The following is a 14,842-nucleotide window of genomic DNA, read 5'->3' as shown; positions in this document are numbered from 1 at the left end:
AAGAGGATGTTGAGAGCATGAATAGTCCCAGCTATTTTTAAAAAAAAAGTCCACACAGAGCCATGAATGAATGTTTGTATGTTTGCAGATAGAACTTTTCACCTACCAGATTTATTTGGACTCCAATAATTTCATTTAGTGTCACTTTTACTTAAATTTACAATTTTGCCAAAGACTAGGTCAAATTATTTGTATACACTTAAGGATCATTGGTTCCAGTTATTAGACAAATTGGATTGTTCTTACAAAGACAGCAGCCCATCTGAAAAAACTTGTTTTATAGAAAACAATATTATTGATTGCAGCTGGTGAAGAATTTAATGATGATATTTTAGTTACACCAATGGGGCTCAGTCTTCTATCAGAGTTATTTGGGATCTTTCGGATTAACTGGCTCATATTCTTTTTAAAATCTTTTTAATAGAGGTCATTTGAGTTTATCGCAAATATATCTCCTTCACTGCCGTTTTGTATGACGATTAACTACTGGGTTAGGCAGGCCCCCTACAAGTTGCAAAAGCAGCTGAAATTAAATTTTGATAGTAAATTGCCATATCATATATGTATATGTATGTATGTGTATAGATATGTGTGTGTGAGCATGTATGTGTATCCACCAAGTCCTCATAGATGACCAGTTGACCACAAGCCTGCAAAACGCCGTTGCAGCAGAGAAGGCCAAAGCATCCTGGGCTGCATTAGGAAGAGTGCTTACAGCAGGTCAAAGGAGGTGATCTCTCCCCTCTGCACAGCACTGGTGAGACCACATCTGGAGGACTGCATTATTCTACGGGAAAACCCAGAGCGAAAGACAGGTCCAGCAAAGGGCCACTGAGATGATTAAGGGATTTGAGCATCTGGCATGTGAGAAGTAGCTGAGAGCACCAGGATTTTTGAGTCTCGAGAAGAGAAAGCCAAAGGGAATCTTATCAATGCATGTAAACATCTGATGGGAGGACACAGAGAAGATGGATCCATACTCTTCTCAGTGGTATCCAGCAAAAGGACAAGAAGCAATGGGCACAGATTGAAATACAAAAAACCCATTCAAACATAATAAAAAACCTTCTTACTGAGGATGATCAAACACTGAGACAAGCTGCCCAGAGAGGCTGCGGAGCCCTCATTCCTGGGTATACTCAAAAAAAATGGTTGGAAAAGGTCCTGAGCAACTTGCTCTAAAAAACTCTGCTTTGAGCAGGGGTGTTGGACTAGATCTCCAGAAGTTCCATCTAACCTCTACTAATCTGTGATTCTATGACTCTAAGTCACTCTGCAAGCTCTTACCTGTGTTTCATTGAAGTCTTCCAGGATATAGCCAGCTCCTGCTCGCAGTTGCTGTGCTATGTAGTGTTTGTTGTATGGAGTCATCTCTAAAAATTCTAGAGCAGAAATAGAAAGTTAAGTCTGTGGTTGTAAGATGCTCATACCCATACCAAGACAGACTCCAGCCTTTTCATCTTGATGAAACCCTCAGGAGAATACAGAAAAGGCAGCAGCAAGGGGAGCACAACACCGGCCAAGCTAGCCAAGTGAATGTGTTGTGGCTTTTATCATGCTGCAGTTCATTGCATGAAACACCATCGTAGCAAAATCAAACTAGAACTACCTATCCATGCTTTTAAGTCCTGTGGTTCTTAGCTCTTAGCATTATCTTGTATCTCTGATAACCTTCCCTCTCATATTATACTACTCCAAGTCTTCCTATCTCACTAATTTTCACTTTTTTTTTTTTYTTTTTAACTTCCTGAACAGCCCTGTGATCATCATCAATGCTTGCTACATTTTAATCTGAGTTTTAGTTCCTTTCTTCAAAGTGCCTAATATATCTTGGACTAAGCAGCATGAAAAACCAGCACTCACAGAAATGCCTGATCAGACAGCATCCAGCCTTTTTCCTAAAGCCACATGGTTCCACTTCGAAATGCAATGGGGAGACTGATCTCACCTTCTTCCTCTTCACTACTCCCTGCAGGACCATCTGATGGCTTCTGGCGATTGACCAATTTGTCGCTCGGTGTTGCCATGGTGAGAAGAAAGGCATAGCCCAAAAAGAGGGTCTTGTTGTGAGGCAATGGGCCATGATGGTCCTCCAGTACTGGAGGATCTATAGCATCTACACTTTCACAGGTGCTCACAAACTCTGCTGCTCTCACAGCTACTGTGGAGAGAGAGAGAAAAGGACCATGAGTCCCAAAAGCCAGGCTCAACAGAAAGACCCTGGGAAAAAATTAGATTATGTTCAATTTTGGTTATTTCACTAGCAGAGACAGAGAGAGACAAAATCAAGTCAGCCTTAAGCTAGGTCAGGTGGGGATCTTTTACCCTTATGGTTGTAAAGAATCTTCAAATCACAGTCTGAATGACTAATGGGACAGTGTTTGCCAGGCCCTTCCGACCAGTAAATGTTAGAAGTCTGACTAAACAGATAAGCAAGGAGAGAGGCAAATCACACGTTAAAGTCAGAACAATGTGTCGCAAAGCACACTTCCAAAAGACAAAACTGAGAACACTGCAGATTAATATTCAAACTACGATAAAAGTAACTCTGGTTGCTGAATGCATCCAAGGAGAATCAGTCTCAAACCCTGCCAAGCAAAGAGGTAATCTCATCTGCTTTTTGCTTATGGTAAGTGGAAAGATCAATTACAGAAATATCAGGGAGGAAATAAAGGTTGATGGCAAGTTTAAAAGCAGAAAACAAGGTTCTCACCAGGCTTTACTATTGCTGACTTGCGCCCACGTTTAGCTGGGGATCTCTCATCTTCAGAAGCAACAAGTTTCCTCTTCCCAGATAGCATTCCCAGTGGGATGCGCGGACTCTCCAGTCCTTTACGAGTAGGAGTTGTGCTACTGCTGGAAGTGCTGGGAGACCCAAGGTTACTACGTCGCTTCCGCTTCCCCTCCACAAGGTTATCTATAACACAGTATGTCAGAGACTAGTCACCAGCTGTCACATAACTCCATAATCTTTCATGCTACATATCAGTCCAGAGATGGACAAATTTAAAAAGTACCTAGAAGGTATGTACTATCACCCTCTGACAGAAAAGAGCAAAAAAACTCTTGCATGGACATCCTTCTTCTCAGGTTCCATGTCTTACCAGTCTCTCTTCCTCCCAGTACTGCCAAACAGTCAGTCAGTATCACAGCAGCCACCAACCAACTGTAAGCGAGCACAGCAACCACCATCTTGGAAGTACACCACTCTCAGTCATCTATCTGCAAGCATCTGTGTTCCCTCTTAAAGAAAATACCCACGCTTCTTACACATAGTTTCACTTAAAAAGCAGCCATACACAGCAYGTGGCCTATGACACAATTTGCTTGACTTACACAGCCAGCCATTTGATAGAGACACAAGCAAACATCTACACATCAGTTGCTCCAAGAAAACTATCAACATAAGTATTTTCATTAGCAGCAAACCCAACGCAGTTCAATTATTTAACGAACAAGGACTAAACTGAATAGTGTTGACTTCAAGGTAAGAGCTTGAATGTGGGAAAGAATTACAGTTCAACCAACATCCTAAAACTTGCTTCTGTGGCTTTCACTCTTAGTGAGGCACCTGCCTGTGGCTCCTCAAGCTCAGCAACTCTCTGTATAGAGGCTGAATGAGTGACATTATATGAATTTGTGAGTGAGAACACAGGAACAGTTAAATTGAAATAGGAAGTCAAGAAAGTCTAGGTGATATTTTAGAAAGCCAAAGTTGACTCTGCTGTGATGTCACAGAAATCAGGCCAGGAAAACTTAGCTACAAGAAGTTTGGCTAACCTGCTGTATCAGTAGACCGATATGTAGAAAATACTTCATTATCCAGAATGATTGTTAATGTCACTTCTTTTTTCCTGCTTTTGTTCTTGTCTTGATTTGCTCCTGTTTGAGCAAATCTTTGACTTCCTTTAACACTCTAGATTTCTTTCAGCCCAGTCACATTAATGTGACAGAACAATTTCAATCTAAACTGCTAAGAGATGTGCTAAGAGACGTGTGAAGTTGAGAAATGTGGGAGTAGGGGAAGAAGATGGAGGAACAGAAGACTTGAATTGGAAAGGGGATTTAGAGTTGAAGAAAACAGGGACTAGAACTGTGCTTAAAGTAACTACAAAGCTGTGGTGGTTATACATGGAGAGGAATTTGAGGCTAAGGACACTTCAGTATTATCAGACACCAAGAACTGCAGGATCAAAGTATTTGTCACAAAATAACCCATAACAGTGCATGAAGGCACTGGTGCCAGCACTTGGGAAGAAGTACCCGTTGACCACCCCCTACTGGCGGTGGTGGATATTAGCCAGTCAAAATTTCAGATCCAATGCAATCCAGGATCCTTCACACAGACTGTAGATAGAAGAAAGGCCCAGTCTGTCTTCAGGGACACATTATTATTGTGTTTGACAGTATTCTAGTAACACATAAAAATGACAACATGTAGTTTTCAGTCAAAAGCTGATTCAGCAGTTGCACTGCTCAGTGCACTAGAGTGCCCTAAAGACTTAATGAAACAAAGTTTGTATGTCACAACGTATGGCACATGGATTACCATACACACCAAAAGATTTTAAGGATCTGCAGAAGAGGTAAGCAGGAAAAGGGCCAGGCCCTGAAATAAACAATCACATTAAGCTTTCCTGTGGGAAGGCAACACAGGCAGTATAACCCCGGAAAGAACCAGCAGTGAAGAAGAAACAACCTCAAGTATAATGCAAAGGCACAACTCATGGCTTAAATCTAGAGGAAGAGCCTGAAGACTGTATGATAAGTTTGAAGAAGAAAGAGTAAAACCCCAAGTAAGGTGGTAAGGTTGCATGTGAAAACTAAGTCAACACAAGCTAGCCAACACCATTAACTCTCTGGGCAAGACAAACAATAAGGAAAGGATCTCAAAGATCTCATTATGAAGTCTAGACTACACACCACATTAGATTTTGTTTTGCTCTCAATTTTGTATTTATACTCACCTGAGTTTTTCCCTTAAAATTTATTTTATTTTATTTTATTTTAGAGCACAGAAGAGTCCAACTAAGGCTTAGCTCAGCTGGTTAGAGTGTGGGAGTGTGGTGCTGCTAATGCCAAGGTCGCGAGTTCAATCCCCGTACGGGCCATGCTGAGGGTTGGACTAGATGATCTCCAGAGGTCCCTTCCAACCTTACCCTTATGATTAGAATCATAGAATTCTATGATTCTAATGAGCCATAGCCAGAGGAACTAGGTTTCCCTGTGCTCTCTGTTCAATCTCTCCCAGTAACCTCAGAAAAGCTGTGGTCTGAGGCAGTGTGCAGAGCTAGATGGACCTTTGATCTGGCTCAGCTCAATTCTTAAGTAGTTCCCACTCAACTCTGAAAGCATTACTGAACACCCAGAAAGATCTAGATATGAATAATTCAGACCAGGAAACACAAATATCTCAGAGGCATAAGATGCAGAATGGGAGGTCTTCAAATCACATACAGGAGCTCACTGCAGTATCCCCTTACCGAGGCTGATGTCAGCTGCCTTGGTCAGGGGGGTGACAGGTTCATAAGGACCTAGCCCAAACTGCTCCCGGAGCTTATTTCCTTGTTCCAGAGACAGGATAACAGCCATCCTCTTGTACCACTTCCTCTGGCCTTCCTTTTCAATGCAATAATACAGCTCCCCAGACTCCTTCCGATGTCCTTTCACTACACCTGACAAGACAGCAAATGACAGTTGTTAACCAACTGCATCCAGGCTTCTCATCCTCCTGGACAAGCACCCATCTCCCATTAGATCCAGCAGCTTAGAGATGCCAAGGATTGAGCTTCAGTACTGCTCTTACCTGCACTGAAGTACTCATCCTCTGAAAGTGCAGTCACCTCAGTCTCCAGTGGGATAGGGTCACAGAGTAAAATATCTTTTCCTAGCACATCACATTCATACCCATCATCAAAAAGCAGCTTGTACTTTCCTGCCCCAACATCTTGGGTAATCATCCCAGAATAGAAGTAACCATTTGAGGACCACTTTGCTACAACCCTGAGGCCCACAAAGCTGCTTCCAGAGGATGAGTCTGTGCAGTCTGAAGGACCAGCCAGCACTTGTAATGGAATTTCTGGAGAGTCACTTCGACGTAAGGCACAAAAGCCAGCAGTGTCAGATTTCTCCCCTCCATCTGGCAGGCGAACTGTACGAATAAACGATTTCTCCTCAGGTGATGCTGTAGTAGAGAGATCCTCCACACCAGGCAATCCAGTTAAATCTCTGTAGGAAAGAGAAAAGTAGCCCCAGAAAGATCAAGAAAAGCAGCTACTAGGCATAGAACATTTGGGTGAGATGTGTGCAGCTGCTACACGCTACTTCTGAAAACTAGCTCTTGAAATACTCTGTACTCCTTTTTTCCTGTCACATTAAGACAACAGCTCCCTATTCTCTTCCTTGACAATACAGTTTAGATTACAGTCTCCTTTTTTGGGGTACCTTGTTCCAGTTGCTCGAGATGGTGGACGGCCTCTTCTTCCTCGCCCACGAGGTGTCACAGGTGCTCTTCCACCCTGACGAGTGCCAAGCATAGAGTCCTCATCTTCCTCACAAGGAAGTGCTCCCATCTGGCTTACCCTGAGAGGAGATGCTGGCTGACCAGCTCCTTTCCTAGGACTAGAGAATTAATTAGTTCAGTTAATTGTTTGAAAAAGAGCTGCCAGCTCATTAGATCCCCACAGTTTTCATTGCAGTTTGACAACTGGACAAAAAATTTGCCTCATCACGGCTAAATTGTCAAGAACTTAAGAGAAGCAATGCATCACAAGGAAACAACCCTACCCCTTCAGGAAGAAGAGACAGGAAAACAAAGACTATTTCCTCATTTCTTCATATCAAGCCAAAAAATTCTTGGTTTAAGGTCTACCCTGCTTCACATTCAACCCAAGTCAGCTGTTCACTTCTACAAAATATCTACTCTTCTTTTCCCAAAGCTCTGCTGGTACCTTAGTTTTCCTAAGATGCCTCTGCCCATGGGTAAAGCAAACTCTCCAGTTTCCATCCCGCATGCTTTCCCTTTAATAATTCCAGTTCCTCGCCCTGAGCTGCTGCTGCTGTGTGTGGCAGAGTGACCACTACTTGCTCCACTGGATGTACGGTGGAGGCTTGAGGCCTTGGATGAGAAGGAGCTGACATCACCAAGATCCCCTGATGTCAGTGATGAGCCCACTGCAGTTCTAGAGGAGGATGTGTCAGTCTCGCACTCCTGGCACTCCACTACAGGCTCCTCAGTCTCCTAATGAGAAAAGAGAGGGACAAATGGTTGCTAGATGGAGGCACTATAATCACCATGCAACAAAATGGAGAAGTTGAAACCACATTCATGAAATAGAATAGATAATCACCCAGAGAGAGTCTAGGCTGATCAAACGTAGAGAGGGCATTCTCAGTGCCATGGAGTTGCGGAACAGGCTAGGAGGCAAAATTACCTTACATAGCTTGATTAAAAAGGTGGAAGTGATTTTTGCTGACCAAAAGGAATTTCTGCTATTTCTGAAATCTCTTTTCTGACAACCTCCCCAAGAATTTTAAAATAACTAGAAGAGGATAAAGTCTTCTTCAAGAAGAAAAAAAGACAACAGAATGTCTTCTGAATACAGTAACAAGTACGAAATACACCAGCAACATATACATAGCTTTCAACATGCACTACACACTCTACGTGTTCACTGATGGAGAAGTTACCCCCTCAGCAGGTTGACTTGTTCACTCAATTCTTGTTTTCTGCAGCCACAACACATTCTCATTTGAATTCATTTTGTTTTTCAGCTAATATATCTTTACATTTAGCCCTGGGAACAAGAACCTACCTCAACTACCTTTCGTTCCACCTCTGCACCATTTATGTAGTAAACGTCTGTGATGACGCGCGTAACAACAGTGCGTACTTCTCGAATAGTTCGTATGTGSCGATGTTGAACTCGGCCTCTGGGTGGATGAAGAAGGTTAAATTCCTCCTCTCCCTGTAACAACAGGATAAATCAAGAACAGACCATAAACAAAAGCAAAATTTCCTCTGGGTAGAGATACCTTCGCAACACAGTTTTTTTCCATGATGTATTATCAGGAGATAGCTACATTCAAACAGGATCTGCCTGGTAGTCCAGTTCTCATACGACAATTTCTTCTAGTTTCTCACATATAAAATGTTACCATTCCTAAACTCCAATTACTTTTGGAAAAATTGTGCAGAAACACCTACACTGGATGTCAAAGGAAACAGATTTAAGTCAGCAAGCACTAGATACTAGATACAAACAGTTCAAATGGTACTGCTAAAGTACTGCGGCAAAGAACCTTTCAGCATCTGCATTTTGTTGCACATTAAAAGCAACAAAATGAAAGACTCTGAATGGGGGAAAAACTGTTTAAAGTTTACCAGACAACACATTTTGATGACTACCTTGGGGAGGAGGGGAGAAAACGAGGTTGGAAGAGGGGAGAAAAAAAATCACAATTGTCTAAGAAGGAAACAGCAAAGTTGCTTAGTATGGCTTCTGATACTGCTTTCACTCAGTAGACCCTCAGACATATCACACCACTGTTGCAGTGTACATCAGCTGCCCTGCTAATCTCAAATTTTCCAAAGAATGCACTATTCCTAATTCAAGTTTAAAAACAACTATTTTTCTTGTCCTTATGGGTACATGGAAATATGCAAATTGCAACTTTGAAGCAGTGATTTTTCTCAAGCATGCAAACTTTCTGACATATTAACTTGAAGTTATTCTCCTTGTTAGAATGCTCTGTATTTTTTTCAAGATGACAATTTATTATGGACACTTTCAAGTGATTTCTCTGGAAGAGCTCTTCCCTAGTGTGTTTATTCATCGGATGGAGTGACAGAATAAGGTACCAAAAGTTGGTTGGTGCAAAGCAAGAGACATCAAATCCTTCATTCAAAATCTCCTGCAACTTCTACCTCCATTCAACAGAAGGTGACTTTTTTTAAAAAAAAWTCATAGCTTTAACCATATCTGGACCTCCCCCCAAAAAAATCACCTACCACATTTCTCCAGAAAACAGAGACTTTTACCTCCCAAACTCACTATCTTAGCATTTGTGTAAAGTACACACAGAAAAGCTTGTGACACTAACATTTTTAAGTGGCATTGTTGCTTTTTGTTTTTTTCTTGTCAGAAAAAAATGACCCAAAGTGATTTACTGACTGAAGGAATATTCAACTGGTCTAAACCAGTAAAATTAAACACAAGCAGCCTTCATCCCACCTGACTGTGCAGAGAGTCTGTGTCCTCTCCAGAGGCATTCACGAGCTTTTCCCCATTCTCCTCAGTTTGGATGCTTGCATCTTGTCGGTCAGGTCTTTGTCCAGACATACTAGTTCCCACTTCCACCTGCCCATAAAGCTCTTGTGCTGTTTGTGTGGCTGTTGTAACAGTTGTCGGGGCAAAAATACAATCTGCTGCAGTTTGAATCCCTTTATTATTGGTGTTTGCCCACTTCTCTTGGCCTTCGGCCCTCTCTTCAGTTGTCACAGCCTTACTTGATTTCTTTGGCATTCTTTCCCCTTCTTCGGTCTGACTCCTTATAGTACCAGTCTCCACAAATTCAACTTCCTCTGCATGAGAAGACTGTTGATTGCAGTCCTGCTGCAACCGCTGAGGAACTTGGACCTGTCCACCACTGTCCTCTGCCTTGTGCTGCTGGCATTGCCAGTCACCAGGATTTTTACACAGTTCCTTATCTTCTTGTGTGCCAGGAAAACTGAACAGATTCCCCCTGCAAATCAGTTACATACAGATCAACATTAATGATCAAAAAGGGAAGAATTCCAATATTCTGCCACTCAAGTGAAAACATTTTTTTTAAAAATGGCAGTCATTCAAATGCTTTGTAGAACTGTATCGAACTCACTTGGTGAGCTTTCAAAGTATAAAATAAACTTTTGACATCTCTCAACTGATTCAGCTGCCTGCAAGGAGAATGGCTGACACCTATACAGAACTAGGAATTCTAAAGCTTTTGCAAACATTATTAAAGCAACCCATGCTCCACATATCAGGCACCAACTACGCAAAATGCTTCTGGAAGTCGTGCCATCCTTGAAGCTGCTACAGTCTGCTCCACCATTCCATTGGCTTGAAGCAATGATAACCAGACCTGGGGAAAAAAGGCAGGAGCATAAACATGAATGCCATCTCATGTTTTCACTAGAATTTCTCTGCCCAGTCACAGCATTATCAGATATTACACGGGATCATATAATGAGCCTTACTAAGAAGCATCCATTTGGCTTCCCTCATGTACTTAAGAGACTTGGACGAGTTTGAAGATTCCTGCACCTAATACTCCAGCCAGCAACCTTATCCCCATCAGCTATGCAACAGTACAGTCCTTCTAAAAGCAACCATACACAGTGAAAACAGACAGACTTGGAGAAGAGACAACAGCAGAAATAGCAACAAGTAGAACAAGTCAGAAGATCTGGGGACAGGAGCAAGAGAAGGCATGGAAGGAGCTCTATATATGCTGTCAAGCTCTTTCAAGACCCAGATTTCACCTAAGCACGTTAACTAGCTGCAGTCACGTCACCTCTCAGTCAAAAAGATGAGTCTGATTACCATATGAGGTAAACATACAGCACTTATTCTACTTACCGTATTGTCTCCAACCTTCTAAGTCACTGAAATGCTGTGACCTAGCAGAGCTTCTTTGACATAGGAAATGCACATGTGCATTTAAGTCCTATCAGGACTGGCAGGCAAAGATTGAGAGTAGTTACCTAAATGGAGAAGTGGAAAGACCATGGCCTCTGGCCTCATCCTCTCGTCGAACTTCACAAACACGATTAAACACAGATGATGACTTCTGGGAGCTAGTAGTGCAGATTAAGAAAGCAAACAAACAAAAACCACACAAATCAGGGAACAGAAAAATTCCTTGACAGAAAAATAAAATTCTCTAGCCACTTGGAAAAAAAGAAATCCAACTGGTACTAAAATTGAGTTTGGTGACCTATACAGCCACAGAATAAAGATTGAGATGGTCAGTCTCAAAGGTCAAGAAACAATTTGCAATTACATAAGCATTTCTGTCATTTCTTCMGAAACCCTCACAGCCAAAAGCAATTGAGCAATTCCAGGAAATGTAGGGTGGAAAATGTCAGCATTTTCATAAATTTCACCAATCACTACCTTTCATAACCACCAGGAAACACCATTAAATCATTTATGGCTTGTCAGGATCCTCATGACACTGCAAAAATATTGTGAATGACAGCTATAAAGTAGACCCCAAGAGATCAAATTCAACCTGCACCTACAAAGGCCATCCATTTTCAACAGTGAGGCATAATTACCACCCAGCATGCAATGCTGTGACAAAAGATATTGAGTTTATTTCAGAATGTTATCATTGCTTCAAACCATTATATTTCAGTCAGATGACTATAGGTCCCTATCTTCTGACTCAAATTATTAGTACTTACAAACCRTATTCCTCAAAACCAGCAGTTTTCTGCACTGTATTTGCACAATGCCTTGCAATCAGCCTGTCCCCAAAACCTTATTTCTTAAGTGCCATGTAACAGATACAAAAATACACATGAAAAGAACAAGGGAAACACTTAAATGTTGGTCAATATGTTAACCGTGATTTCAGTATACCACTGACTTGGTTAGTTATGTTTGTATCAGCCTCACATCAGAAAGAGTATTTTCTTTCAAAACCCTCCTCAACAGTTGAGATTCTTTCCATAATATTGTGCAGCACAGAAAGAAAGAAACACACACACTTATTTGAAATTTAAGGTGTGTAGTGTGGATTGCATTTTGGACTGAATGAGACATGACTTTCTGCTTTGACTATAGATCAAAAGGGGCAAAATAAAGGTGTTAGTAGGAAGGCACAAAGTCTATAGCAGAACAGCATGCGTGGCACTAACCTCATATCCATGCCCATGTATACAAAACACACTGCAAGAACTAAGGAGTGAATGCCATGGCTACTGTTAAAAGAGCTCCCTGCTTACATGTCTCATTTTATTTTTTTCCCCTGCTGTTGGTAATGAGCAGAGAAATATCTACAAAGACCTTTGTATTCAACCTTTCTGCATAGCAACAAGCCTCAGTTACCTGGCAACAGCCCCAGCAACAGCAGAGGACCCACTTTTCCTTTCACTGGCTGTAGGCTCTGAAACAAGAGGGGGAAGGGAGGAAGAATTCAGTGTCACCCCTGAACAGCCTCCTCTTCCCATTTTCAGACCCCCCATGTACTCCCAGCAACTAGAGAGGCTGACTGTCATGGGAAGAAAGGTATCTACGCTTCCCCTCCCAACTTCTCATCATGGTCCTGGGCTTGTACAAGTTTTAGAATACTACACTGAATGTTACTCTTCACTGTCAAAACTTTTTTTCTCCAGATTATATTTTTCATGTCTTTTCCCTCCTCAATATAGACAAACTCAGTTCCTGTCCAGGAATGCTGCCAGCCTCTGTACATCATAATCTTTTGTCTACTGGAAATACCTTTCCTCACAATAGAGGCCTCCTCCCACTCCATGCTTGTTTAGAGCATTGCAGAAACAGAGAAACAAACTTAAGTGACACTGCCCAGAAAGAAAAATGAGAAAGATTTTAGAAGCTGATTCTGAGACAGTCTCAGGGAATGCCACTGAACGATTTTGAGTCACGGCTGAGATATGACAAAATGTCTACGTTCCCAGGTTCCATTCTCTTACTTTCCAAGCTGAATGGCAGGGACTCCTCACTCTCATCATTCAAAGGGGTTATAAGGTTCATTCGCAGAGAGAGTTTCCCATCAGCATCAGGAGCTACATCGGAATCTCCTTTCTCGCACACTTCCAACACATCTGCTGATACTATTGCACTTTCTACTGTGACACTGTTGGTCCCCATTGTGCCCTCTGCTGTTACATCACTAGTTGCTATAGTGCTGTCTGGACAACTATCATCCACTGAAAACAGAAAAAAGTAAAAATGAGAGTAGCTGTTGTAGCCCACCACACCAGGGTTCAGGTCCCAGTTGTGTTTTGAAGATGCTTCACTGTATGCATTACTAGCAATGGTGCAGTAGTGGATATCATTTTTAGCTTGTGACCAGCATATATTACTATTACTAAAGCAAAAATATACAGCTTCTTTTATTCAGCAAGTCCAGACTGCTGTTCTGGGAACCTGACAAGGTCCTGCAAAAAGATAATGAGTACTGGGAATGGTCATCTTTTAAATTAAAACTCTTTCTTTTCACTAATCACAGAGGTCTTTTGCATCGTTTAATAGAGGTGTATTTGGGAGTGCAATGAGTTCAAGGGAGACATGTTCCATACTATCCTATTACTCAGGGAGCAAACCCCTTCACTAGATAACAAGGAGTGAACATGAAGAGGAAACAGTGGAAAATGACAACCCCCTTCTCAAAGGACAGCAATGTTTTCTGCCTAGCTAGGTTTAAGTTATCCTCCTGCATCAAGAATCAAAAGTTTCCAAACAGGCTTCCACTGCAGAACAGGGCCATTTAGGTCAAACTCACCAATTGGTGTGCTGTGTCTTCTGGGGCCCATTTTAAGCTGGCCAATAAGAGGTGGTGTTATGCTCATCAAGGGCTGAATGACATCACCCTCCTTTGGCAAAGTAAAATGAAACGGGGTTCCTAAAAGACAGGGAGAGCCAGGATTAGTAATCTGATGGGAGCCCCCTCCACAAATACCAAAAACACAGGGCTCACTGGAAATGGTGAGAAACATAACCCCAGTGCTGCACTACGGTAGAACCAGAAGAGCTACTAGTCTCAGGATGGCTTCTCTAACTGATCTTGCTCACATTTTTGTGACGTGCATTGTGAATTATCTCAGGAACTCTCTTAGTGAAATTCAGGCTGTGGTCAACTTGATGCAGTTGTCCCCAGGTGCTAAATAAATTAAGGCTAAATGTCCTGCCATGGATAAAGACTTTCATAGAACACCGCTTTGCTTGAAAAATGCTCAGAATTTTCATAGAAAAGAGAGATAGGACCAAAAAGAGAAATGAAAGATTAGAACTAAACTGAATTGACAGAGCTATACATTGAAAAGCATATAAAGCCCAATTAGTACCCTGAAAACTTGCACAAAATGATGCTTTATCATTAGATACACTGATGGTCAGCAGATATACTTCTGATAGCCATCTATGAACCTGAACACATTCTCAACTAGCAGCAGTCAGTCAAGGGTTAGACCACGATAGTAGAAACTCTCCTGGATAGGAAACCTTATGAAGCTGCAGTATCATTTCTCTTAATCAGCTGCATACTGCCCCACACTTCTGTCCATTCCTGAACTTCTGCCCCTCCGTACGCAGGCTCTAGTGTAAGGGTCTGCAGGGTCTGTTGGATGAGGTAGCCTATCCCACTAGGGAAACCACCTCCCTGATAGATTTACCATGTTTGGATCTTCCACAATTCAACAGAGAAAATAAATAAACGGTTAAAATGTTCCTCTCTCTCTTCATCCCTACCACCTATTTGCAAACCCTCAGTGTGGTATATCAGTAATTTGCAGATTGCACTCTTTCCAAATTGCATAGAATTATTTAACAACACTAACAGAATTAATGACCATCCCCTTTCTCCCCATTCTGAAGTCAAAATGGGTTTTCATCATGTTTGTCACTAATCCCTCCTTTCCCCTTTTTCTTAAACTGTACTTGCTCCTTGGACTTCATCCAAGATACTACCCTAATAACACAATTCACAACTTACTTAACTCCTGAATTTTAAGGAGGAGAGCGAGGGAAAGAGCGAGGGAAAGAGCGAGGGAAAGAGCGAGGGAAAGAGCGAGGGAAAGAGCGAGGGAAAGAGCGAGGGAAAGAGCGAGGGA

At 41.9% G+C, this 14,842-nt stretch overlaps 1 protein-coding gene across 7 annotated transcripts in view; it reads right to left on the bottom strand.

Moving 5' to 3' along the window:
- The window catches only part of TP53BP1 (tumor protein p53 binding protein 1), a 35,301-nt gene that overhangs the window by 3,069 nt on the left and 17,390 nt on the right, over window positions 1-14,842 (bottom strand). For 2 of the 7 annotated variants that reach the window (XM_085301563.1, XM_085301565.1), the window contains exons 11-23: window positions 13,516-13,635; window positions 12,704-12,940; window positions 12,099-12,156; window positions 10,748-10,840; window positions 9,234-9,744; window positions 7,815-7,967; window positions 6,951-7,240; window positions 6,445-6,621; window positions 5,807-6,228; window positions 5,484-5,675; window positions 2,714-2,917; window positions 1,949-2,161; window positions 1,288-1,382 (exon numbers count right to left, since the gene is read on the bottom strand). In XM_085301563.1, the coding sequence (XP_085157689.1) occupies window positions 1,288-1,382; window positions 1,949-2,161; window positions 2,714-2,917; window positions 5,484-5,675; window positions 5,807-6,228; window positions 6,445-6,621; window positions 6,951-7,240; window positions 7,815-7,967; window positions 9,234-9,744; window positions 10,748-10,840; window positions 12,099-12,156; window positions 12,704-12,940; window positions 13,516-13,635 (2,765 nt within the window). The remainder of the gene's footprint in view (window positions 1-1,287; window positions 1,383-1,948; window positions 2,162-2,713; window positions 2,918-5,483; window positions 5,676-5,806; window positions 6,229-6,444; window positions 6,622-6,950; window positions 7,241-7,814; window positions 7,968-9,233; window positions 9,745-10,747; window positions 10,841-12,098; window positions 12,157-12,703; window positions 12,941-13,515; window positions 13,636-14,842) is intronic. The other 5 variants (XM_085301564.1, XM_085301566.1, XM_085301567.1 and 2 more) reach the window with 5 other exon arrangements.

The sequence above is a fragment of the Rhea americana genome, unplaced genomic scaffold, assembly GCF_003343005.1.
Source record: "Rhea americana isolate MKP2758 unplaced genomic scaffold, rheAme1 scaffold_178, whole genome shotgun sequence".
NCBI lineage: Eukaryota > Metazoa > Chordata > Aves > Rheiformes > Rheidae > Rhea > Rhea americana.
This window is presented reverse-complemented; position numbering and strand designations above follow the sequence as displayed.